This window comes from Eubalaena glacialis, chromosome 18 (assembly GCF_028564815.1).
Source record: "Eubalaena glacialis isolate mEubGla1 chromosome 18, mEubGla1.1.hap2.+ XY, whole genome shotgun sequence".
Taxonomy (NCBI): Eukaryota; Metazoa; Chordata; class Mammalia; order Artiodactyla; family Balaenidae; genus Eubalaena; species Eubalaena glacialis.
This window is the reverse complement of record NC_083733.1, coordinates 1,882,182-1,908,201: the sequence shown is the minus strand read 5'-3', so window position 1 is coordinate 1,908,201 and position 26,020 is coordinate 1,882,182. Positions and strand designations below refer to the sequence as shown.

The 26,020-nt window shown below is 57.6% G+C and overlaps 2 protein-coding genes across 2 annotated transcripts in view; both read right to left on the bottom strand.

The window, feature by feature from the left end:
* Nucleotides 1-13,967, bottom strand: part of SLC7A5 (solute carrier family 7 member 5) — a 32,945-nt gene extending 18,978 nt beyond the window's left edge. The window contains exon 1 of the mRNA XM_061174466.1: nt 13,436-13,967. Within this exon, the coding sequence (XP_061030449.1) occupies nt 13,436-13,967 (532 nt within the window). The remainder of the gene's footprint in view (nt 1-13,435) is intronic.
* The window catches only part of KLHDC4 (kelch domain containing 4), a 324,942-nt gene that overhangs the window by 119,424 nt on the left and 179,498 nt on the right, over nt 1-26,020 (bottom strand). The gene's annotated exons all lie outside the window — the stretch shown is intronic.

Genomic DNA, 26,020 nt, shown 5'->3' with positions numbered 1-26,020 from the left:
TCGGGGGGGGGGGTCCACGGGGGCTGAAGGAGATGCACAGCCCAGGGTCCCAGTGGTGAGAAGAGCAAACAAGCACCAGCTCTGCGGCTGGTGTCACAGCAGATACTAAAGACCCAAATTCCACGCCAGTCACCACCACGGGGAGGGGGAGGGGACACGGGGGGGGCAGCTAAGCCAGGCTCCCCAAATGCGCCGACACATGCAGGCCCCGCCTGGGACCCCAGGGAGACCCCTCCAAGTCCTGAGCAGAGGTGGAGGCAGCACTTAGTGTTCAGGGACCTCGCGAGCAGCCACTCTGCAAACTCACCACAAAACAAAATTAGATTAAAACAAAGGCAACAAACCAACACTCAACACCCGTGCCTTCCTACTCCGAGTCCTACCTCACCGCCGAGTCCCACGTGGAAACACGCACGCCGTGAGGCCAGCGCTCCGGTGCCCACGCCACTGCTGACGCCAGCTACCCAGGGAGATGGCCGGGGCACAAGTGGGGCCTTTTATTCTCGGCAGGCTGGCGGTCAAACATTAACCAGCACAGCCTGCACCCAAGGGAAGGGCGTCTGTCCACCATGCCCCACACACACCGGCTTTTCCCAAGGGCTGCGGTGGGTGAGAAAGTCTGCACCCGGCTTCTGCTCCAGACAGAACCAACCCCGGGCTGGCAGATGCCACGTGGCTTCTTCCCAGCTAAATCAATTACATGTACTTTTACAATGTTAGAGAAAGGCCACAAAGAAATAAATCCAGGCTAATTAACTACATGAGACCTGACAGTTCAGGTGTAAGAAAAACAGGAAATGGCCCCCTGAGCTCTGGTTAGGACCGGGGGCCCACACTGCACCCCGCCCACGCGGAAGTTAACTGATACCCAAATACCACCCTCCCCCGTCACTTTCTCTTTGCTGCTCTAAGCCTGGCTGACGCAGCGGCTGACCAAGACTGTTTGCTATGCCCTCAGAAAGTTCAGCTTGAAAACTGTTTCAAAACCCGTTGCTTTTGGCTGCTACTCCTAAACTGAAACCCTCAGATGTTCCCAGACCAGACCTGAAGGCAAAGAGCTGTCACAAATGGACCTGGACCTGGAGTGGCCCTCACTCATGGGGGCCCTGGCCGAGTCCGCGCCTGTCAGAGGCTCGTGGTAAAATGAGCTGCCTCAGCGTGGTGGGGCTTACACGAGGCCGTGAGAACGTGGGGACAAAGTATCCATGTCACAGCACTGAAGCCATCTCCAGCAGCAGGAGCTGAGCCCGGGCTCAGATGAGGGGGCCGACGTGTGCAAGGGACAAACAGCACCAGTGACCTTCACCGTGCGGCCCTGGGGTGGAACACTCTCAGTCCAGGCCCTCGGGACCAATGCGGAGACAGCTGTCCCGTATTAAGTACATCAGCACTGCCATTCCCGGCACAGAAGAGGAAACAGAGGCTCAGACAGGACCCCTGTGCACGGTGCTAGGGGCAGACCCAGATCTCTGAGGCCCGTCTGATCTCCCACCGCCAGGTCGGGGGCGGGGGCCGGGGAGGAGGTTGAACAGCGGAATTCCCTTCTCCTGGGCATCCAGGCTGGTGCGACCTGCCACGTGGCTGGGACCCAGGGTGAGGGGGCCTTGGAGGGCAACCCAGGTTTTTTCCCACCACCGGCCCCAGGGAGCCTGTGCACAGTAAGGCGGGGAGGGGGCTTTTCCGGGACAGTCGCACATTATGGGGAATGTGACAGCCCTGAGGCCTTCCTTTCCGGACGCACCAAGAGGCTGACAGATTGCATCACACTCCTCCATTCATACCGGGCAGGAAGTGGGGAGAGCCGTGGCCAAGCCACACACGGGGAGGTGGCTCTTCCCGCCGCCAGCCCCGCCCAGCTGCCCTCACTGCCACCGCTGCACGACTCACCTGGTTTGACTCACCCCATTTGGGGTCTGCACTCCAAGGGGAGCAGGGGCACCTCTCCCCACCTCACAGATAAGGGCTCGGAGGATCCAGGAAGGGGGTGTGGCTGGCCCAGAGCCCCAGCCCCAGGGCCGTCCCACTGCGGTGGTCACTGGGGGCGGGATGGACCGAGGCCCAGGGCCCCTCCTCTACCGCCCCAAGGCCCTCCCCTTCAGGAACACAGGGTGCCACCCTGCCTGTGCGGAGCGGAGCCCACCCGGCAGGTGTCCGAGCCCCTGTGGACAGAGGGTATTGCTCCATGAGCTCAGCTCCGTGTCAGAGAGCGGACGGGCGAGGCCGGGCTGGCCGTCTGCAGTAGGGAGGGGAATGGGCTGGATCCCAGAACAAAGCGGACTTTGTAATATTCACTTCTTTTATAGAAAGAAGAACCGAAACATATGTTGAACCTTTAACGTCCACTGACTTCAGCTGATGAGTAAACAAACGCTTTATTAACCTCCCTAGTGTCCTTTCTAAAAAACTCTGAAATGAAGTAGAATCTGAAGTAAATAAGGGGATTCACTAGGACCCGTGTCTCTTACCCTTAAGGAAAGCAGTGCTGGGAGGCTGTCTGGGAGGCTGGATTCGCCTCTCGGCTACACTGGTTTTAGGCCCCATCACCTGGACAAGGTGCCTGACTCTTCAGAGCCTCAGCTTCCACGCCCGCGGGATGGAGGGGGGTGACGGGGACACAAGACGCTCCGGGTGTCACACAAGGGCCTGCTGCTGCTACTACCACTACTTGCGGCAGCGCCCCCATCTGTGCTGCGTGGCAGGGGGAGGGCAGTCTACCCCAGGGCACCTGCAGGCGGGCTGCTGGGTGAGGCCAGCACACTGGCGGGAGGGCACCCCGGCTGGCAGCCGGCCCCCTCGGGGTTCCCCGTGCCAGCACCCCCCAGATAAGCACCCCGCAACAGCTGGGGCCGGGGAGATAGAGCCCGGCGGCCTCCGGAGAGGAGCGGCAGTGGGCTGCGGGCAGAAGGTGCGAGCAGGCGGGGCCTGGCGGCTGGTCCCACAGGCCAAGCGGGAAGCCCGCCCTTCAGGGCTGTGCCTGTCCTGCCCTCGTCCTGCTGTGACACGGCCGCCCAGCTGGCCTGCAGGGGTGCCCCAGCTCAACCTCGCAAATGAGCCAGGGGCCCCGGGGCTGTGCTGGAGGGCCCGCCACCCTCTGCGAAGTCACCGTCCCTCTGCCAACGGACCCACGAACTCGCACTCACACCCTGGTCCACCCCCCCCACCCCAGGGGCTCCACCTGTACCCCATCCTCGTGTCCGAGACAGCAGGAAGTGCTGCCCAGTGGGGGAGGGAGAACCCCTTGGCTGGCCTCCTGGGCTGCTCTCACCCCGTGGCCCTGGGGACAGCTGGTCACACTTAAGAGCCGGGCCATGAGCGCCAACTCCAGCTGCGGCCTGGCCGACCAGGTGGCTTGAGTTCAGAGTCCTGTCTGCAGACCACAAGGGCCACACGTGCCCAGGGGGCCACCCGGGCCGAGGGCAGGGGCTGGCCCACGGGCTCGGGGACGCATGGCAGCTCCCCCATCTGTTATTTCTCAGGACCCCCTTGGGTAGCGCCTCCGGGACCCTCCCAGACCCTGAGCACAGGGTGGCCGGCGGGGAAGCTGGCACTGCTCCGCCCACCAGCGTACGGGTGCCACCAGCCTCCGGGAGGGCGCTTATCTGAGCAGCTCCCAAAGGTTCCCGCCCAGCCTCGCCTGGCGTGACCTCTCACCCCGGCCTGACCTACCGGTTATCTCACTCTCCAGGCCCCAGGGTCCACCTCCCGATGATAACTCTTCACACATAGGCTGCTGTCAGCTGTCAGCCACTGCGGGCCAGCCTCCCAGCCCCCTGGTACAGGCTGCGCAGCCGGCTGGCTGTCCCACTCGCAAGGGAGGGCTTGAAATGCAAGGGGGCCTGTTTTCATTTAAAAACACCAAAACAAAACAAAACAAAACACAAAAAACACACCCAAATCTTAGTTCCCCGAACCTGCACCCCCTGCACTGGAAGCACGGAGTCTTAACCACTGGACCACCAGGGAAGTCCCTCTGCTAAATATTCTGTAACAACCTAAATGGGAAAAGAATTTGAAAAAGAATAGATACGTGTATACGTATAACTGAATCACTTTGCTGTACGCCTGAAACTAACACAACATTGTTAATCAACTATACTCGAAAATAAAATAAAAAATTAAAAAAACAAAAACAAAAAAACCCACACACCCAAATCCATTTCCCTCTCTGACAGAGGGTAACACCCTGATGGGATTTATCAGGCCCAGTGACCAGGGCTGCCCCTGGATTTTGTGTATGCCGGTAACAAAATCTTCAACAATCCTGGCAACAAGGGCAAAGTATGAGCGCCTGCCGCATGCTCTCCAGCACTCAGTGCCCTTGGCACTCCCGGGGGTCCCCTCACCCTCACCCCCTCTGCTGACTCGAGGACAAACACACCAGACAAGGTCATGACCGAGGCCAACAGCAACAGAACCGTCTGAAACCAAAGCATCTGGGGAATGGCTGGCCCCCCACTCGTCAGAAAACCCATCTACTGTCCCCACGTCTCTGATGGGGTCGCAGCCGTGGACCCTCCCTCGTCCCCGGCCCAGTGTCTGTGGGGACCGTCTCCCCAGGATGGAAAGGGGAGTGCAGGTATCACTTGGGTTTCATGCAGGGTCCACGGGTCAGAGCCCCAGAGCCTAGAACCTCACTACCAAGTGAGTCCTACTAAGCCGCCAGTGGCATCGTCAAATGAGTCTCTGAAAAAGGTGCTTTCTGCACGTGGCTTTAGGACGCTTAATAAAAAGGGCCAATACTTGAGGCAAAGACAGTCTGAGGCCCAGCAGTAACTGCCACCCCACACAGGTGAGAGGGGCCAAGATGCCAGGCAGAGGAGCACCGTTTTACCCGCAGCTCTGCTGGCAGGTCCCCAGCGGCCCCCGGGACAGGAGAAGAAGTGGCTGGCAGGCTGGGCGTGTTGCAGGAAGCCGGGCCAGTCCAGTCTCTTGGGGCAGCAGCTGACCCCTGTGACTGAGGCCGGACGAGCCCTGGGCCCAGGCAGCCAGCCCACCCGCCGCCCGGAGCCTCTACCCGCCAAATAGCAGCACTCGCTGGGCACCTGGACCCGGAGCCCTGGCTGCAGGTGGGCCGAGGCTCCTCGACTGTGGCCAGTGAAACCCTGGGCTTGCGTGACCCAGGTGGCTGGGAGAGTGGCCAGCAGCGGGGGTGACCACCGACAAAGCATCCAGTCGCTCTGGCGTTCTTGTCCTGCCTTTACTCTACTGTCCAAATCCGCCCAGCACACGGGGACCCAGGGTTCACAGTGGGTGCTCGGCGCATCGGGCCCTCTGCTCTGGTCCTGGACACCCAGATATCCACTGGGCTTGATGAGAGCCCCCTCCATCCCAGGCCTGGCCCCCAGGAAGGCCTGTGCCTCCCCCACCCAGCATCTTCCCTTCCTGCCCTAACTCTGCTGCCTCCTAATAACAGATAGGTCTCCCACCCCGAAGCGTATCAGAGTTCCTGAGGACCTCGTAAAACAGGTCCCCGCAACCCAGAGCGTCTGACTGGGCAGGCCCGAGAACCTGCATTTCTGACAGTTCAAGAAGAACCAGTGGGTGACTTCACGACGTGTAATTCACCTTTACTGGCTCTAAGAGAGTGCACGCACAGGACCCAACTGTACCCCAAACATCTGAGAAGGCCGACCTCGCTTCCAGGCGCGCTCAAATACAGAGCCCACTCAGTCCGGCTCCTGACCCACCCAGGACCCCACCACCGGCCACTCCAGATCGGAGCCTCCAGAGAGTCTGGAAAACTGAAAGAAAATGAAGGAATTCTCAGGGGCAGGGGCTGCTCAGGTGGGACCAAGGGCTCCAATTCCAGGGTCTGATCTCCGCAGAGAGAGGCAGCGGCCGCAGGAGCAAACGGACGCGAAACCTCCGTCCAGCTGCGACGATGCCCCTCAAACACCCCCGCTCTTGTCGAGCCACTGATTTCCTGCAAAAAAGAGTTGCTAACAGGCCGAGTCACATTTTCAAATGCGACCAGCCCTGGAACGTGTTTCATGTTTTCCATTTCTAACTGGGGCTGGGTGACGCCTGGCCACAGGGCTCCACCTGCCTGGTGGTGGGGGTCTCAGCACATATCAGGAACAGGGCTGACACTTCATTTCAAAACACACCAGGACTTCCCTGGTGGCGCAGTGCTTGGGAGTCTGCCTGCCAAGGCAGGGGACACGGGTTCGATCCCTAGCCTGGGAAGATCCCACATGCCGCGGAGCAACTAAGTCCGTGCGCCACAACTACTGAGCCTGCGCTCTAGAGCCCGCGAGCCACAACTACTGGGAGCTCACATGCCTAGAGCCCGTGCTCCTCAACAAGAGAAGCCACCGCAATGAGAAGCCCGTGCACCGCAACGAAGAGTAGCCCCTGCACAGCAACGAAGACCCAAACACAGCCAAAAACAAAAATAAATAAATTAAAAATAATAATAATAAACAAAACACACCAGAAAAAAGCAGATTCAGTCCACTCTGAGATCTGCTGACACCCGAGCCCTGAGGTTAGCAGAAACCCCGCAAGTCTCGCTTTTTTGGGTTCTTCTGAAGCAGAGCCCTGCAGAATACAGAGATTCCCAGAGGTCCCCCCGCCTCCAACCCCGGCCCCAAGGACAGCCAGGACCCATAGGAGGGAGCCCCCCTCCAAGTTGGCCCTGATTTCTAACATGCTGTGTGACCTTGGGCAGGTTACTCAGCGGGTCTGAGCCTCTGTTTCCTCATCAGCTAAACAGGAATAATGCTGCTGGCCCCACGGGTGCGTTTTAACATGCAGACACGCCGACTGGCACGCCTGCCGAGTGAAAACGAGCTGAGGATGGCCGAGGCTGTGCGTGCAGGGGACTCCGCGGTTAGTCTCCATCCCTGGCTCGCACCTCTGTGGTCTGGAATACCCCCCCAAACCTGCTGCAGCACCTGAGGGTGAGAGGACACTGCGGCATCCACCCAGCCCCCTCATTTGCTAGTTGGGGGTCAATGGAGCTCAGAGAGGTTGTCCGACTTGCCGGAAGTCACACAGCAGTCGCCAGGGAAGTGGGGTGAGGACGCCCAGGCCTCCTAAGTCCCATTCCCATGTTTTGGCCACTCGACTGGGGTCTTCAACCCCGGCTGCTCGTGACAGGCTCCATCCCCCGCTCCCCCAGCACACACTGTGTGCACTATTGCAGACCTGGCTCTGCCTGGGAGGGCCTGGGCGTCAGTCCTCCCGACCACGTGGTCCAAGGTGCAGCCAGGGAAGAGACCCACCAACCAGGGCAAGTCCCACAGGGCCCCACCCACCACGAACACATGTCTACTAACACCCTTGGAGGGGAGGGGACGGCTGGGTGCGGGGCACAGAAGCAGGCTGGCGCGGTGGGTTGGGGGGAGCCTGGCAGGGCTGACTTCAGAACCCTACGACCCTGGACAACGGCCCGGGCTGAGAGTCCCTCCCCACACGGCCAGAGGGCAATCCCTGGTCACCTGGGATGAGGCCAGACGTGGACCCTCGACGACCCTCTGTGCCTCAGCAGGTGAGCTGGCCCCCCAACCCCCCGACCCAGGAATAAGTGCTCATAACCGGACTCTGGTGACCTTCCCTTCCCGCCCAGACCCCCGAACTCGGCCCCTCAGCCCGAGCTGTCAGCCCCTCCTGGAACAGGCCGCCTGGGGAATCTTCTCTCCCCACGCCCCTCCCGGCCGCCCTCACCCCACCCCCGCCTTGTCCTTTCCCTCAGCTCTGAAGGGGTCTGACACGACGGCCGGTAACACGCGGTTGCTGCTGTGTGGGGTGCCCAGCCAGGGCCCCTCCACCTGCCGCTGTGCCAGGCTCACCTGCTCTGTCGTGCTGCGTTCCTGGACAGTCCCTCCAACACCAGACCCTTGCCGTGATGGGCCGGCAAATCACACACCCTCTGCAGGCACAACGTGACCACCCCGCCCTGCTCCAGGCTCTGAAACACGGGCCCCGAGAGGCCCAGCACCCAGGCCCCGGGTCACGCAGCCGGAGAGACGGAGCCAGGGCCCTCGCAGGCCTTCCAGCTGACTCAGGCTGACAGGGTGCCCTAGAAGGGGACCAGGTGAGGACACAGCCCTGCAGCCAGCGTCCATGACGAGGGCTGAATCCCGTACTGGCCTTGGGCAGCTCACGTGGACAGGGACAAATCGCTGAGTGGCCACGGGGTTACAGTGGGCCATGGGCCCACGTCTCTGGGCAGGCCTCGGTTCTGTACTGGCTCCGCTCGGGGCGACTCACAGATGATCAGGCTGTCAGCCAGCAGCCAAGGTCAGGGTGACTCAGAGGGCAGATTGGGTTCCCAGTGTTCTCCAGATTGGTGCTGGAGGCTTCAGGAGCAGGCACATCCCCTGGGGGAGGGTGGCGCAGCCCAGAGAACGCCCCTGCCTGAAGGCAGGTCTGGACGGACAGGCCTGGGGGTAAAGCCACACCCCTCCCTCCGGCTGCCCGGTCAGCCCACCCTCCCAAGCAAGAATTCAGGATCCTGCCAGCACTGAGGAAAGAGCCGGGTGGGGAACTCCTGCCAGGATGTACATGGGCCCCCAGCCATGGAGCCAAGAAGCTGCTGGACTGGGCAGTGGTCCTGCTGGGGGGAGAGGACAGCGCAAAGCCCGTTGGTGGAGACAGGTGTGCTCTGGGCAGCTCCCCTAGCCGGTCATCCAGGCAAGGGCCCCGGAAGGTCACCCTGACTGACTGGGGTGTGGAATCACGTGCCCCCCGGCCCCCGGCACCTGCTGTGAGTCACCGAAGGAGGGGACTGGAACTGGAGGCCAGCGTGGGCACAGGACAGGGCCCACGGCCCCTGGGCAGATGGAACCCCTGGCGCAGCTGTCAGCCACCCTGCCCTGGGAGCTCGTCTGCAAAGTTCTGAGAGGAAGATGGAGGTTTTTCTAGATGGCTCCCTATAAGGGGTCTGGCTCCCCACAGCGCGGGGGCAGTGCCTCCCGGAGAGCCCAGGGCACACACACACCTCAGATCCACTAGCGTGCGCCCCTGACGACCGGGCGCCTGGACGTGGCGACCGACACTGTCCCGGACGCCTGATACCCTCAGCACGGACACGGCCGTGTCCCCATGCCGGATGACAGAGGCGGCTCCGGAGGAGAAGGGCGCCACAGCCCCGGCTCCCGCCCACCGCGCCGCAGTCTCCCTGGCTGTAAAGTAGGGGTGATGACACTGATTTCAAAGGCTGGGCCATTTATGCCGTGACGGGGGCACCGCTCTTGGGGGGCGGGGGAGGCTCCCAACCCGGACGGGGCCCCGGGGTCCTGGGAAGCTCTCACCGCGAGTCTGGGGTGAACCAGCAGGGTGGACACCTCTGACCAGGGTCTGCACGTTCCACGGGATCATCAAAGGGGTCCATGACCCAGGGAAAAAGGGTCAGAAATGCCCTCCCTCAGTCATGCGCTCTGTGAAGTCACGCCCCGTGACTCGGGCGGGAGCGCTTTCATGTCTGGCCCAGGAAGTCGGATTTCAGGGCTAATTACCATGCTGTCGTCTACACTCAGCTCACAGCTCGCGACTCTGGGGTTGCTAGCTCCTTGGAAACACCCAGAAGCCTCTGCTTCACGTGGCGAGGGGCTCAGGCCGGGCGGCTGGCAGGCGTCCAGACACCCTGAGCCGGGCTCGGGCTGTGTGCCGGGCTTGCTGTGACAGGCCTGTGAGGCCCGGGGACACAGCGGTGGACACGCCAGGAGGGGGGCCACGCCGGGAAGCCTGGGGGAGAGGCTGTGCTGCCACACCCCACCCACTTCGGCTCATGACCCCAACCGACCAACTTAGCCTGGGGCCAGCTGGCCACGGCTCACCCCAGCCACCAAACCCCTGCCTCATCTGCACCCTCCCCTCCAGGGGACAGCTGTGCCCCAGTCCTGGGCGGGGCCGCCCCCCAGGCAGGGCCGCGGTGCCACCTGTGCGATGGGCAGCTCAGCTCGGCCCCGGACGGGGAGACGCTGGCCTTCCCTCCTCCTCTCTAACGCTCTCCTTCCTTCTTTCCACTAATAGAGGGAAGGAGAGCAGTTTGCAGGGCGGCTCAAGAGGTCAAGGGCGAACGCCAGAAGGAGAACACCGCTGAGAACAATCACAGCCACTGTGTGACTGGGGTCCCTGGGTGCCATGCTCGTTAGACACGCAGTGGCCGACGGTCCTCACAAACACCCACCATGAACCCCCATGTCACAGACGCAGAAACTGAGGCTGGGAGGTCCCGCGAATTTCTCAAATCAGAACCCGGGTCTGTCCACGTGCAGAACGCAGGCTCTTTACCTGACACCAGTGGAAAACATCTCAGGTCACGGGTCCCCAGAGGAACAACAGCTGAGGACCCCCTGCCCCCACTCCACACAGGTTTGCCCAAGTAAGGGTGACAGTCGGGGGCGGGGGCAGCTCACTCTAGGGGAGCCTTGGCAACCCGGTCTGTCCCCTGTGAGAAGGCAGGAAGAAAGTGCTTTCCAGGCCGCACCAAGGGCCACCAAGCTGGAAGCGGACGCAGCGTCCCACTCTTGGCCACCAGCAGACCTGCCAGGTTCTACAAGATGGATGGATGATGTGCATGACAACTAAGGGGTCCAGGTGGCCGTCCTCCCCAGTGGGAGAGGGAGAGAGAAGGGCGGGCGACCAGGTCTGCGGCCACTTCCCTGACACCTACGTGTCCTGGGCAGGAGTGACCACAACAACTCAGACAGGCCCCGATCCAGCAGAGGGAGATGGGAGCCTGTTCAGACCCCTTCTCCTAGGAGCTTCTCCACGAGATAAAGGACTCAGTTAGGTCGCAGCTGTTTCTGAACCACAATGGCTCCCAGGTACCTGCCCTGGGCAGCTCCTCTCTGTGTATGCCTCGCCCAGCCTCTCCAGATCCCACTGGACCCATCACAGACAGAGGCGGCCAGGAAGGCTAGAGAAATTGCAGACGAAAACCCGGCCAGGCGAGAACCTCACCTCTCCCGAGTGACTTCTGCCGCAAAGATAAAACCCAGTGTCACCTGAATCTCAAACAAACGCTACCAAGTTTTCGCTAAGTGATAAATAACCCGTGCAAACCTAGACTCATGCCAAGCTCCCGGGGCCATCGGCAAAGAGTTACGGAGCTCGTGTCTCTCTCTCACCTTCATGACTCATTAAACACATGGAAAAACCAGGGCCACGCCATGAAAGGGCCCCATTTCGTCAGACCTACCAGAAAAGGGACTCCTCCCCTCCCCCCATTTATACTGTCGGTGGGATCATTCTAAGCAACAAAGCCAGGCTGAGTCGCAATAAGCAGAAAGGAGCTGTCCTGGGGCGAGACCAGGGTACGGGAAAGATCAACTAGCAAACCCGAGAAGAACGTGGCTCCAGAACCCATGATACACTGTCCGAAGAGCAGGCCCTGGGGCCGTTCATGAAGCACCAGCGCAGGCTGCTGGGCCAGGGGTGCACGTTCCCCCTGCGGGGAGGGGCTCAGGAAGCACGCGATGCAGAGGGCCCTTTCTCCTCTCGAGGAGAGGTTCTAGAACCCAGCCTGTGTGCAATAATCGAACAACACTCAGAAACTTTCTGTGGCTTTTTGCTGCCTTCTCAGACACCCCGAAGAGCAGGCCCCCCTCCCTGGATGGCCATAACCTTTCTCCGTGCCCGTGAGAGCAGCGGCTCCGAGTTCCGCCAGCCTCGGACAGGCCCACGTCCCCTCTAGACACAGCAGGCTCTAGACTAGCGCTCACTCCTGCAGACAACATATCCCTTTTTGTTACTGAAAACCTCCTTTCCATCAGAAAAAGCAACAAACACACACACACACACAACACACTCACATGGGTGGTTCAGAGCAAAAGAGCTGAGAATGGCTGATGGACACATGAACGTCACCCTACCTCACACCAAAAGGGGTGCTGTTCACGTGACCCTCCACGCTGGTGACTGGAGTCCTGGTGAGGGTGTACCCACCACAGCCCCTCCAGAATCCATCCCGAGCCTTTACCTGCTTAAACCTAAAAGTTTAAGAAAGTAAGGGATCCATTTTCCAAGACTAGAAAGTGGGCCCTTTAAAGGCAGTATTATGTCATTACATCCTGGGCCGAAACATTAAATAAAATCTAGCAATGATGAAAATCGCACAATTAAAATTCTTTAATTGGGGCTTTTCCTTACTCAGCCCAAAGCATCGTCTGAGAAGCCCACCAGAAGCCACAGGTTCCCCCGTCCTCAGGCAGATCGACTGTTGCTGTGACTCTTCCTACATTTGGACCAAAGGTTTTTATAAGCTGAGATCCTCATCGCTGAGACTCCCCCCAAAGGCAAAACGCCCCCCTCCCCCAGCGCAGTTGCTCTGTCAGGGTCTCAGGTCTCCTGGGGTCACCACTTCCCAGAGCATGCCTCAGAGTTCTGAAAGCCCCTCAACACTACCACCACCACGCAGTGAGCTTATGCGGGAAGCTGGTCCCCAAGCTCCAGAATCCCAACAGCATCAGCATGTCCTGCTGGTCAGAAGCCGCTCCGAGGGATGGCACAGTCCCCTGAGTCTTGGGGCTCGGACGGAAACCACAAACCAGCCCTGTTGGCTCTGCACTTCTGTGCACCGTCAAGGTGCAGACAGAGCCTCAAATCAGGTGGCAGCTCTGAAAGCAGGACACTTCCATCTTGTCAGCCTCCGTAGATGTTTGCCAAGGGGTAGGAGTAAAACTGCAGCAGCCAAAAAGCAAAGAAAATTGCGTGGCTTTTGGTACAAATGATTTTATTTTTTTTCTGAAATCCCACCAGAAAACAGCCCACCAAACGTACCAGGACCTCCTCCACCAACATACTGGGACCTTATCCGCCAACATTTGGACTGTACCCAATGGCTGTATTTCAGCACAACTTGGGACCCCCAAAGCCACCCTGCACACATTTAAGTCTCAGCCAAGCACCTCTCTTTTACAACTCACTAGGCAACCTTCAGGGGACTCAACACTGCTGCCTACACGAGCAACTCATTCACTGCCCACACAGAATCTTATTACTATTGGTTTTGTATGAGTCAGCCTTTCCTGATTAGCTGGTTTGAATGAGGTGTGGGTTTTTTATGGTATTTTTCTTTTTAAAGTACAATTTCTCTCTTGATAAAGAGTAACCCTTTGGGAACTCAAATAGACGGGAAGTTGGCTTTTCAGGCACTCCACGTGGGTGCCTCGCAAGAAAGTAAGGATATTGCTTCAGCTCCAAGGGCTCTGGATGGACTAAGTGGGAAGGTTAGTTCCGGCCAGAGGCTCTGGGCGGGGACCCTGCTGCCTGCAGAATTCCCAAGGCGGTGAGGAAGCGAATGAATGAAACGCACGTGGGTTCTGGGGCTAGTGCCCTCAGTCTAAAACTGCGGGGTCGGCCCGGGGCCGCGGGATGTGGGGATGGTCCAGGAGTGCGGGGAAGGGCCCGGGACGCGGGCGCGCGGCGACCTCGGCTCGGCGCCCCCCACCCGCCCGCCCGCCGGGGTCCCAGGGCCGATACTCACGCACGCAGAGGCAGGCCACGAGCTTGGCGGCCTCCTCGGGCACCGGGCAGGTGGGGAAGAGCGGCTTGAGCAAGTAGGTGGCGAAGACGAGCGCCACGATGTACTGCGAGGAGGGCCGGATGATGAGCAGCTCGATCCAGAGCTTGAGAAAGGCGGGCAGCGAGCCGTAGACCTCGAGCATGTAGGCGTAGTCGCCGCCCGACTTGGTGATGGTGGTGCCGAGCTCTGCGTAGCAAAGCGCGCCCACGATGGAGAACACGCCGCACACGGCCCAAACCACCAGCGCCAGCCCCGGCGAGCCCGCCTCCTTGAGCACGCCGGTGGGCGTCACGAAGATGCCCGAGCCGATGATGGTGCCCACGATGATGGCCACGCCATTGAGCAGCGTGATGCTGCGCTTCAGGGTCACACCCTCGCCCTCCGCGCAGTCCGCGCGCCGCGCCGCCAGCATCCGCTCCCGCGCCTGCCGCTCCTCCTCCTCGGCCGCCGCGGGGGCCGCAGCCGCGCGCCGCTTCGGGCCCGAGCCCGCCATGCTGCCGCGCCGGCCGCGCAGGGCAGGGCCGGACAGGGCCGGTCGCGGGGCGCTCGACTCCCAACGGCCAGAATCCGCTTGGCCGGCGTGGCCGCTACGTTAGCCGGCTCCGCGCTGCGCCTTTTATAGGACGCTACCGACCCCGTCCGCCAGGCCCCGCCCCCTGCCCGCGCCGCCTGCCCTGCCCTGCCCGCCGCCGTTTACTCGCCTGGCTGGGGTTCGGTCCCCGCCTCTGTTGAGAAGCACCGGCCGGCCCCGCCCCGCGCACGTGGAGCACGCGGTGTCCCGCGGAGCATGGCGGGCGGTCCGGGCCCCACGTGGTTCCGGGGGATCCCAGCTCCGCCCCGCGCACGTGGAACGCTGGGCTCCTTGCTCTCCTAGCTAGCTCCCTCGTCGCCCCCGCCCCCCTCCCGCGGTGGCCCCGAGCGCGCACTGGGGGCCCCGCTGCTCGTGTGGGAGCGGGCGGTGCAGCAGGGCCGACCTGGGGCCACAGCACAGGATGGATGGGATTTGGGACGCCTTTGGGGCTCACAGAAGGCACGCTTGTTCCGCTGGCGGGCGCCCAGCCCCGGGGTGGTAGGATCCGTCACGGTCTGCTCACCCTGGGGACTTGATAAGTATAAAGATGATCGGAACCACCTCTCCTCGGGGGGGCTAGAGGGCCTGAGGTCCTGAATCCCAGGGTGAAGGAGTGCGATCTCAGAGAAGAGGGAAGCGCTGAGGCCACATCGGAACTCATTCCTGGGCTCAGAAATTCTCATTTTATCCCAAGGGGAACCTCCTTGCCAAAGAGCAGCATTCAGGGGCTCACAGATTTGAGAGGTAGCAACACAGACTCTGGGAAACCAGGAATCTGCAGAAGCTCCGTTAAATTGACAAAATGGGGGTTCCCTGAAGGAGCACCGTGAGAACCCCCTCCCCCAAATCTACCTGGAAAATCCAAAGGCAGGCTGCAGGGTGAAGGGGCTTTAGACTTAAAGAACTCCAGAGGCTCCTGGATAGGAGGGGCGGCCAAGTAACTAGGGGTCAGAATGGGGAATGCAGGATGACCAGTCACCCTAGGCCTGGAAGCAGGAAAGAATCAGAAATACTACCTGATTAAACTGACATGTGCACAGAATTTAGAATCCCATCGCAGGCAAGTTTAGCCAAGGCATGTCATTTGGACCTTCCACGTCCCCCCAAGTCAACCCCCCCTTAAGAGGCCAGCTCTTCATCTGCAGTGTTCCAACCAAATGAAATCTTGGCAGCTGGAAGGTCACACAACACAAATATTAGCTTGCAAGATGTCTAAGTTGGTGGCTTAGGGGGAATCAGAAATAATCTCTCTGCTCTTGTTCTTCCCACTGTCCTTTCCGAGGGTGCTGCTTGGCAGAGACCAGATGACCAAGGGCTGAGCACACTTCCTGAGCCTTTATCAGGCGCTGTGCTGAGCCCTCCGCGTGCAAAGCCTTATCTAATAGAAGAGGTGCAGTTGTTTCTATGCACGAGGAAACTGAGGCTTAGCAGAGCAATGGAACTTGTCTGACCAGTACCCTGAACCTCCATGGTGTACTTCTGGTCGTTCTGCCACCCCTCTTCTTGTGGTTTATTTACCACTAAGTACATCTCAGGATGTATTTTGCTTTCACGAGGATGGCAGTTATTTGGCAATGCTCTAAGGAGAGGTCCCAAGCACCTCCACCCTGTATTCCCGCAGCTGACACCTGCAGGTGCCGGCCACTGCACCGGGCTCCAGGCAAGTGGCAGTGAGTACCTCCTCCAGACACAGAGAAGCAATCAATAATTGCACACAAGAGTGTAAGATTAACAACCGTGATAAGCCAAGGGCCCTAAGGGGCCAGAGAGCCGGTTGGAAGGAACCAGGACATTCCAATCCAGCTTTCCTAGAGTGAGAATTAACAAGGGAGGCGGAAGGAACGGAACATGCACGTGGACTGTTGGTGCCTCCTGTGGGGGCTCCTGGGAAGCTGCAGGAGACTTAATAGCTGGAAGGTGATAACACCGCAGGGGTGTCTCCACCATCCCACAGCAGAGACACCACCGCTGTCAGTTTCTGCTTGGTTTTCATATGATACCGTACTAGATTTCCAAGAGCAAACTTGCTTTGAAATATATATATATACATATATATACGTATATATACATACTTATACATGTGTGTAGATGTATACGTGCACGTTTGTGTGTATCTCAGAATTCCCTGATGCAAGTTAAATGAAGCAGTAAAACGCCTTACTGGAAATCTCTCTAAAATCTTAGCTAAGAGCACCATCTAGTGGTAGAATGACAAAGGAGCTTTTTGTCCGAGGCAGGTTCAATCCGCTCACTCTGCGGCACTCTTTCCAGTGCTAACCAGTAATTTCTTAAAAGTTGTGTCATTTATGACCCCTTTGGGGAAGCCTCTTTCTCCTGTTTGGAGGCTCAGAGGCTCTGGTTCCAATCTTGAGAGAGAGAAGCCCATCACAGGAAGGTAGGCTGGACGCTGGGCCAATGTAGGAGCTGCCTTGAAGCTTTTTCTGCACGCTCTCTGAACTCTGTTCTGTTACCTCCAAACCTTCAGTGATTTTTTCAGATTCCTGATGGAAAAATGTGGGCTGCAGAAAATGGGGAGGGGGGGGTGGGGAAATGGGTGAAGGTGGATAAAAGGTACAAACTCTCAGTTATAAGGTGAGTAAGACCTGGGGGTTCTAATATGCAGCATGGGAACCATAGTTAATAACACTGTACTGTATATTTTGCTAAGAGATTAGATCTTAAAAGTTCTTATGACAAGAAAAAAAATTGTAGGTATGTGAGGTCATGGATGAGAACCGAACGTTTTGTGGCAATCATATTGCAATATAAACAAATATCAAATCATTATGTCATACATCTGAAACTAACGCAAGGTTATACGTCAGTAAAACTGGGGAAAAGGAGATGGGAGGGGGATTTCATGGCAGCAGTGTAAACCATGGGCTTGAGAGTCAGACTGCCTGAGTTCCCACCTGGGCCCCGCTGCATACCAGCTGAAGGAACTTGGGCAAACCCTACCCCGCTCTGGGCCTCAGTTTCACTTTCTATACAATGGGAATAATAGTACCTACTACAAATGAACTAATATATGTAAAGCACTCAGATCAGTGTCTACTCCCCAAAAAAACAACTTGATAAATAGCAGCCCCTAGTAGTAGTAATAGTGTCTATAAAATGGCTGGAAAATCGAAGAAATTTACACCAAAATAGTAACAGCAGCCAGTGCAGAACTGCACTGACTCGCATGCACGCAGAGGGGCTGGTGGCCCAGGCTCCAGAAGGAAGCTCTGGTGGGGTCAACCCAAGCCTTGGCTTCCACATCTGCAACACAGGGGGAAGTAATAGTACTTCTTTCTTACGTTGTTTGAGGTTTAAGTGAGACAAGGCGTGTGCAACCTCTCAGGCAGCGGCAGAGTAGAGTGTGAGCACCCTGCCCTCTCCGACAGGGTGAGGTTGTACACGCCTAGGTTGACCTGTGTCATCCTTCTGTCCCGTTGGTGAAGAGGCAGAAAGTTGGGAAATGGGTAAATAAGACAGTTCTTTGCATGCTGTTGCAATCTCGGCCTTCTTACCGCGCAAGGTCTGTGGTTTTGATCCCTCCGAAGAATCCAAGGGTGATGGCCTGAAGTATGTATAGTCCTATTAGGTCCTGGCTCTCCTTTTTTTTTTTTTTTTTTTTAATTTATTTATTTAGTTTTGGCTGCGTTGTGTCTTCGTTGCGGTGCGCGGGCTTCTCATTGCGGTGGCTTCTCTTGTTGCGGAGCACGGGCTCTAGGTGCACGGGCTTCAGTAGTTGTGGCTCGCGGGCTCTAGAGCGCAGGCTCAGTAGTTGTGGCGCACGGGCTTAGTTGCTCCGCGGCATGTGGGATCTTCCCGGACCAGGGCTCGAACCCATGTCCCCTGCATTGGCAGGCGGATTCTTAACCACTGCGCCACCAGGGAAGCCCCCTGGCTCTCCTTTTGAACTCATTCTTTTTCCCGGAAAAAAAAAATGTACCCGATAAAACCTTCACTGATGTGGAAGCTTCCCCCGCTTCAGGTGGCTGCACTGCTGTGTTTGTTCTCAGTCGTATGGAACAAACGTTTGTGTTCTTTTCACATAGCAAGTGTCTTTTCTTCTTCTGGAAATTTGTTTTTAAAAGCCGTGCTTTCATGGTGCTCGGCTGTTATTTTTTTTCCTGTCTGCGTGCTTGAAAAGGTGGGACCGCCCTTAGCAATCTCCAAAGTTAAGTTCTGTTTTCCGAGCAGATGTGTGTGCATCGCCATCACATTGACTGTTGAGCCCGGACCAGGACTCGAAGATGTTTTATGTCATTTAATTATTGCATCAGCCATGGCTAGACCCCGATTGTGGCTGGAGGAATAAGACAGGCAGTGAGTTCAGTGAGTGGTCAGCCCGGGCTCAGACCCACGGTGGGCCTTTAATCGCAGCTGCGATGCTATGGCCTCTCTCTCAGCCAACCAGGCCACCTGCCCTCCAGGACCAGACTGATGAGTATGTGGATTCTTCTGGCCAAAAGTGGCTTTATTTTAGCTCTCTTTGTGGCTCCTGGCAGTTTCACTTCCCTCATTGGAAACCCCCCATCCTTGTGGACGGCAGGACACGTGACTTCCCTGCACAGACTTTTCAGCTCCCTTCAGATGCTCAGCGAGGTCGCCCGATTTTCTGAAGTGCCTATGGTGGACATGGTGATTGACTCTGTAACTCTGGGTAGAACCAACGCCTGGGGATTTCTGAGAAATGGTAGAAGCAAAACTAGAGATCCTAGGGCTAGATTTTCCACAGAGGGCTCCATTAAGTTAAAACAAGAAAAATAAGAGTTTGCCTGGGTTTCGGGCTCCGGGCTTGTGACAGGCCGCTGTGAGGGTTCCGCCTTCCGCGGGCTTGGCCTTGTCCGTGGGCTCAGGCAGCGGGCCCTGCTCGTTGACGATTCCGGAGGAGCGATACTGTAGTAGGAAACGGGGCTTGAGAGTTCAGGCCTGCCCGTCAGAGGATAGATGGACAAACACATGTGGCCCATGCACGCAAGGGACTGTCATTCAGCCACAAAAAGGGGGCACTGACACACACCACGACATGGATGAACTGTGAAAACCCTATGCTCCGTGAAAGGGCTGGATGCATGGTAGCGTCTGGTTCCATTTATACGAAACGTCCAGGAAAGGTGAACCTGGAGAGACAGAAAGCACGTTAGTGGTTGCCGGGGCTGGGGGAGGGGGATGGGGAGTGGGTGGTAGCAGGCCTCCAGACCCTGGGAGGATAGACTTCAGATGTTTAAAGCCCCCAGTTTGTGGAACGTTGTCTTGGTGGCCTCAACCCGCTCTGTGAGATGTTACAAAAGGTGGAAATCTTTCCACGTGTGGGCCCCCCCTTGGACCTCACTGTTCCGTTACTCTGTGCCAGGTGCGGGGAGGGCCCGCCTGGCCAGTACGCAGCATCCCCCCGAGTCTCTCCCTTAACACCTGCATCCCTGCACCGCCAGCTCCGTGGAGAACCCAGCCTTTCCTGAGTGAGGTGAGGGGGACGCAGAGCCAGCAGCAGCTGGGGAAACTGCCCTGGAGAACCAGCTTGTGTCTGGGAGGAGGGAGAGCAGGTGGGATGCTGTCCTGCCAGGAGCCCCACGGGGGTCCTGCAGATGCTGATGTGAGCCTGCAGGTCCTCAGGACCCAGGGTCCCCTCCCTCCTCAGAATGGCCACCTCCGGGAGGGACATTTGGAGTGAAGGGTGGGGGGATGAGGTGGCTTAGAGCGCTCAGCCAGCTCCTGGTGACCAGCTCGGGCGGGCAAGGACTGGGTGAGGGGCTCCGGCATGATCTGTTCTGACCCCGTCCCTAGTTCCATCCCGAGTGGACACAGTGATGGGAAGGTCTCAGCTGTCTCTACCCCCCACGCCCATGCAGCTGGACAGCTCCCTCAGGCCCCGGGATGAGACCCTGCTCCTTGCGCCCGACCGCCGAGCAGTCCATTTTGGGGGCGTTACACGTGTCACCCCGAAGCAGCCTGGGCTCCTATGCAGCCCACGGGGCTGCCCTGCTGGCCGAGGGTCTGAGAATCTTCCCCCACTCAGCATACGCCTCTGCTTTACCACATTTTGCCCCTTTAGTTTCCAGAAATGAGTGGGAAATGGAAAAACAAAAAGGCTAAGGCTACAAATGTAGCTCTCACAACTTAAAATGACCAAAGAAAGTCAGAACTGCAGGTAGTGGGAGGTCTTTAGCCTTGATCAGCTTTCTCCATGCGTTCCTGAGAGCTTCTCTGCCCCCGGCCTTCCAGGTCAGCCGAGGGCAACTCTGTCCTCCAAGCTGTTTGCACCAAACCCCTTGGCTTTATCCTGACACCCCACTTTCTCTCGCACCCCCAGCCAGTATGGCTGGAAATCACAATGCAACTGTGTCCCACATCCAACACTTCTCACCACCGCTGCCGGCTGGGTTCCGCCTAGGGTTTGCCCGTCACCCCGCGTCTCCCCAATTTGAGAATCTGAGTGAGACGTACCCCTGCCCTGCAGCTGTCCTCACACCCCTCGGAGCAAAGCTCCCACCTGCATGGGACCCCCAAGCCCACTCTGGACGTGGCTCCTCTGAGCAGGTCTCTGACCTCTTCTCCTGCCACTTTGCCCCTCGAGCACTTCATCCCAACCACGCGGGTCTCTCTGCCGCTCCTGAACCTTCCAGAACCATCCCCATTGTCTGCACGGCCCACCCCCTCACCTCCTGCAAGTCTTTGCTCAGAGGTCAACTCCTCAGTGAGGCCCACCTTGACCGGTCACTTGGCTCCCTGCCCACACTTTGCTTTTTCTGGAGCCCCGCTCACCTGTAGCTTATCTCCCACTTGCTTGCTACACCTGCCGTCTCTGGACCATCTCCCCTGCTGATGTGGACACCACGGGGCCCAGGGCCTGAGCTGCTTTGTTGTTTCGGTCACTGATTTTCCCCAGTTGTCTTGCACGCTAACCAGTACACGCTGGCAGGAGGTGTTCGATAAACAGTGATGTCAAATTGGAGTGAAGCTGTGTGTTTCATTATGAAATTATGAAACAAACCAAAGACTATGGCAAGTGGAGCCTGAGTGTCATGCCTGTTTTTGATGTCCACACCTTTGATTTGTGTTTATGTGTTCAGGGACCTAGCACACCCGTAGGGTGGCCCCCTCTGAATTTCCAGAATTCAGTAAAAAGGATCAGAAGATTTCACTTTGCTTAAAAATAACTTCCCTATTTCAATGCCAGTAAAGAAGCAAAACAAACACAAAAACTCGCAAACTGACACAGGAAATTCTGACAGAGAATAATCTCGACACTGAAAAAATATACAGCTTTTATCTTCAATGCAGCAGTTAGTGAACATATCTTAAGGATGGCGGAATCAGAGGATCTTTCTTTCCTGTTGACATACATTTCCACAGACATGGGAGCCAGGCATTCCTACCGCTGAGCCTCCAAGGTGTGACCCAACCTGTGTGTTAGGAAATTTGGGGACGAGCTGCCTCTCACGTTGGACTTGCCCCTGACAGAGAGAAGGGCTGAGCCTGCATCCCACATGCCACGCTAAGCAGTGCCGGGGTCGAAGCAGCTCTTATAATTCTGTCGAGTCTGGAGGGACCTGTGCTCTTTGCCGCCAGAGTTTTCAGAGCTGCTCACCTGGGCTACTTTGTCCTTCCTCCCAGCTCCTGGCACAGAGGCTGACGGGAAGACACCACATACACCAGGGTAGGGATGGGAGGTCAGAGCTGCAGAGGCAGATTTCAGGAGCGGAGAGTTCAATTGTGTATTTCAGAAATGTCTGGGAGAGGACTTCACTGCTGGTCCAGTGGTTAAGAGTCTGCCTTCCAATGCAAGGGACACGGGTTTGATCCCTGGTCAGGGAATTAAGATCCCACATGTCGCGGAGCAACTAAGCCTGCGCGCCGCAGCTACTGAGCCCACACACCTCAACTAGAGAGAAGCCCACGCACTGCAACAAAGAGCCCGCGAGCCGCAGTGAAAGTGTTTTATTTTGTTTTATTATTTTTAAAAATTTATTTATTTATTTATTATTTTTGGCTGCCTTGGGTCTTCGTTGCTGCGCGCAGGCTTTCTCTAGTTGAGGTGAGCGGGGGCTACTCTCTGTTGTGGTGCACGGGCTTCTCGCTGCGGTGGCTTCTCTTGTTGTGGAGCACGGGCTCTGGGCATGTGGGCTTCAGTAGTTGTGGCTCATTGGCTCTAGAGCGCCGGCTCAGTAGTTGTGGCATGCGGGCTCAGTCGTTGTGGCTCGTGGGCTCTAGAGCACAGGCTCAGTAGTTGTGGCGCACGGGCTTAGCTGCTCCTCGGCATGTGGGATCTTCCCGGACCAGGGCTCAAACCCGTGTCCCCTGCATTGGCAGGTGGATTCTTAACCACTATGCCACTAGGGAAGTCCCAAGCCACAATGAAAGATCCCACGTGCCACAACAAAGATCCCACGTGCCGCAACTAAGACCCAATGCAGCCAAGTAAGTAAGTAAATAAATAAACAAACAAACAAATAAAAGAAATGTCTGGGAGGATATTGTTAACTCTTTATTAACAACCTCCTGTCGTGAGGGCCGTACACTGTGGCTGCTCCCTGCTTCTCCATGGTGAACCATGCCCGCTCCACACCTGCCCCACGCCTGCCCCATGCAGATCCACACCTGCTGCACTTTGCTTCTTTCTCTGGACTTCTCAAATTATAGGCATCAGATTCTCTGATTGGAGGTGAATTTCTGATTATGTTACCTGAAGCATCTAATACCTTAGCTTTCTTCCATCTACTCAGCTAACATGTCATGATCGCTAACTTTGGAAGAACAGAACGTCTGAGGACCCATGGCCTGTGGGTGACCTGTAAGCACCTGAGAGCATGGGATACGTCTGAAAACACACATGGGCAGGTGGGGCACAGCACAGAGGGCTGGGTGATGGGAGGAAAGTATCACAGGAGAGGAGGCTTTGGGCTGAGCCTGGATGACGGAAAGAAGTTTAGGAGCAGAGCTGGAGGGGGAAGGGCATCCCCAGGAGGGGTCAGCACGTCAAGGGTACGGAGGCAGCGCACACAGCTGACGGGGGACGGCCAGTAGCACCCGGCTTCAGGAGCTAGAGCACCTCGGGCAGTTTCCACCGAAAGGATATTTATTCAGTGCTGTGAGCAAGCAAAGAGGTGAGGACACCACCCTTGGGGGGAAACCAGCGGTGAACGAGGTAACAGCATGATGACAGCAATGGGTACCCAGACCCAGACCCGGTGGGCTCAGAGGCTGTGCCCCCGGCAGAGGCTGTCACAGTGCAGCGGATGCGTGGTGACCGTGCCGATAGACAGGGCACAGCAGCCCAAGCTGGGGTGGGGACCTGAGTGCAGAGTTCCACTGGAAGGGAGCTTGGGGGTCCAGATCGCGCAGGAAGAAGCCGGTGCTTAATTCCACGTTTAGTGGAAGGCTCGGTTTTGCACAGGGAAGCAGAATGGTCAAGTTGACATTCCCCGCCCAAATCTCTGCACTGCTAAGAGAAGAATGCATTAGGTGGGGACGGGGAGATGCTGGAAGGAAGTGGTGAAACCAGAGGGCTGGCGATATCATTCTGGCTGGAGATGGGGCGAGCTGGGGGCAGTGAGAACGCGGAGAATGGAAGATGGACGTGTGACACGGAGGGGTGCCACCAACGGGACCCACTGACCCCTTGCACGTGGGAGTAAGGGGCAGGGAGCACCAGGGGACTCCCTGAGGCTGGCCTTAGCTCTGAGGAGGCCTCTTGGCAGGAGGGGCAAGCCCTGTAGAACGAGGAACCCTGCTATTGCTGGGGTACAGCTGTGCACCAGGCGCAGTCTGGGGGCTCCCAGGGAGCGGGTGTCCCGGGAGAGGAGGAGAAGCAGATGTCAGGCAGGTGGGAGAGTGGGGTGTCCAGGCCTCCAGGGATGGCCGTGGGGAATGCCGGGGTGGGAAGGGGCCGGATTCCTGGTTGGCACAGAATAGACAACAGAGAGGGTGTGGGCAGGCGCCCACATTTGTACTTTTGCACAACGAGAAAATAACATAAAAGCAAAGGGAGAAGCTTTGAAGTTTAAAGGCTGGCCAGGAATTCCACACCACACTCCTAAACTGCAGTCACGGCGACAGGTCCCGCGGACCCAGTGCAGACCCAGCGGCCCTCGGGATGGGGAGTGGCAGCGCCTGTGTTTGTTTTCTGTACCGTGGCTTTGAGGGCCGAGATCGACGTCTTTCCTCTCCGTGTGTTTGTGGTTTCTCTGCCCGGGCTCCGTGTGGTTCCCGGGAGAATCTCGGTGTCCCAGGGCTAACGCCAGATCTCAAAAATAACCTACAAAGCAGAACATCTACCGCAAGACAAAGACTTCTGTGCACACAGAGGAAGGCCCTCCATCGACGTGAAAGAGGAGATGGAATCACCCGCTTGCTCTTGGGGCTCCTGTTGGGACAGGATGTCACCGTGGGGCGGGTGGGGTCCGGCTCAGGGCCCTGCGGTCCTTCCTCCTCCTGCAAGACCCCTCTGGACACTGGCCTTTCTCTGTCCCGAAGTCCCTGTGGAAATGGATGGCCTGTGCACAGTTGACACGTGGCTGCTCTCTCCCCCTCCCCCAAGTCCCAACCTGGAGAGCCCCCTCCAATTATCAATACTGTCCTTCCTTCCATAGCTGGGAACACCACCCTCACAAGCTGCAGGACGTCTGAGCAGGTGTCTTTGGGGCGGAGTTTTCATCAAAGTACAACTGCAGGTCCTTATACCGTAAGATTTCTCACTCAAGTGTAAAGTTCAGGACTTTGGGTTTTCGCCCTGAGGCTACAACTTGTCTTCAACTGCACACGTCACAGAGGAAGGGAGCAAAGGCTGCACGGGCCCCGGAGGGTGGCCTGCAATCCAGGTGGGCTTCCTGCTGGCTCTGCCTTTCCTGCTCCCACCTCTCCAGCGAGCCCGGTTTCCCCATTAAAACCTGGGGGTGACCCCACAGAACTTTCACAGAGCTTGTTACAACAAATGTAAATGGGGTGTCTGGGGCCTCATCCCCACCCACACAATCCAGTCGTCGGGGAGCTTTTTAAAAACACCGTTCCTCAGACCCCGGAAACCACAGGCTTTGGGCGGGCAGGGCCAGGCCCCTGTGTGGCTCCAGCCGCGGTGGGGTTGAGGACGGCTGAATGTCCATGAGAAAACTCAGCCCAGGCCCGGCCCGGGAACGCGGCCTCACTGTGTCACTGATACCGGTGGCAGTAGCCCTGTTGCTGGGTAAACACCTCCGAGTTATCGGTTATAACTGAGCAGGGACGTCAGCTCAGAAGATGGACAGAGACATGTCCTTTATGCTTTTGTTCCATTTTCAGCATCTGTTTTTTTTTTTTTTTTAAATTATGGTCAATTGATTTTTTTTAAAAATTTTTTATTTATTTGTTTATTTATTTATGGCTGTGTTGGGTCTTCGTTTCTGTACGAGGGCTTTCTCTAGTTGCGGCAAGTGGGGGCCACTCTTCATCACGGTGCGCGGGCCTCTCACTATCGCAGCCTCTCTTGTTGCGGAGCACAGGCTCCAGACGCGCAGGCTCAGTAGTTGTGGCTCACGGGCCTAGTTACTCCGCGGCATGTGGGATCCTCCCAGACCAGGGCTCGAACCCGTGTCCCCTGCATTGGCAGGCGGATTCTCAACCACTGCGCCACCAGGGAAGCCCTCAGCATCTGTTTTGACTCCTTCAAGTCAATCCGATTTCAGCAGCATCACCACTGAACTTGATCCTTGTAAGAGATGAAACACGTTTGTTTTAAACCATCTTGGCTGAGAACGGATCACCTGTATCCCGCCTCAGTAAACAGAGTCTGCCTTTCCTGGTGGCGCAGGTTAGCTGGCGGCAGTGACTCCGTGATGCCCTGGGTAGCTGAGGAAGGATGTGAGCGGAGGGCTGCCTGCTGGGCTGCCACTCAGTGACCCGAAGTCCCTGATCCATCCTTCTGCGGCCCCTGCAGCCCGGCAGCGCGTCCTGGCACTTATCCACCATGCACCACCTCCTCCCAGAAGAGCCTTGGAAACCTCAGCTCCCAA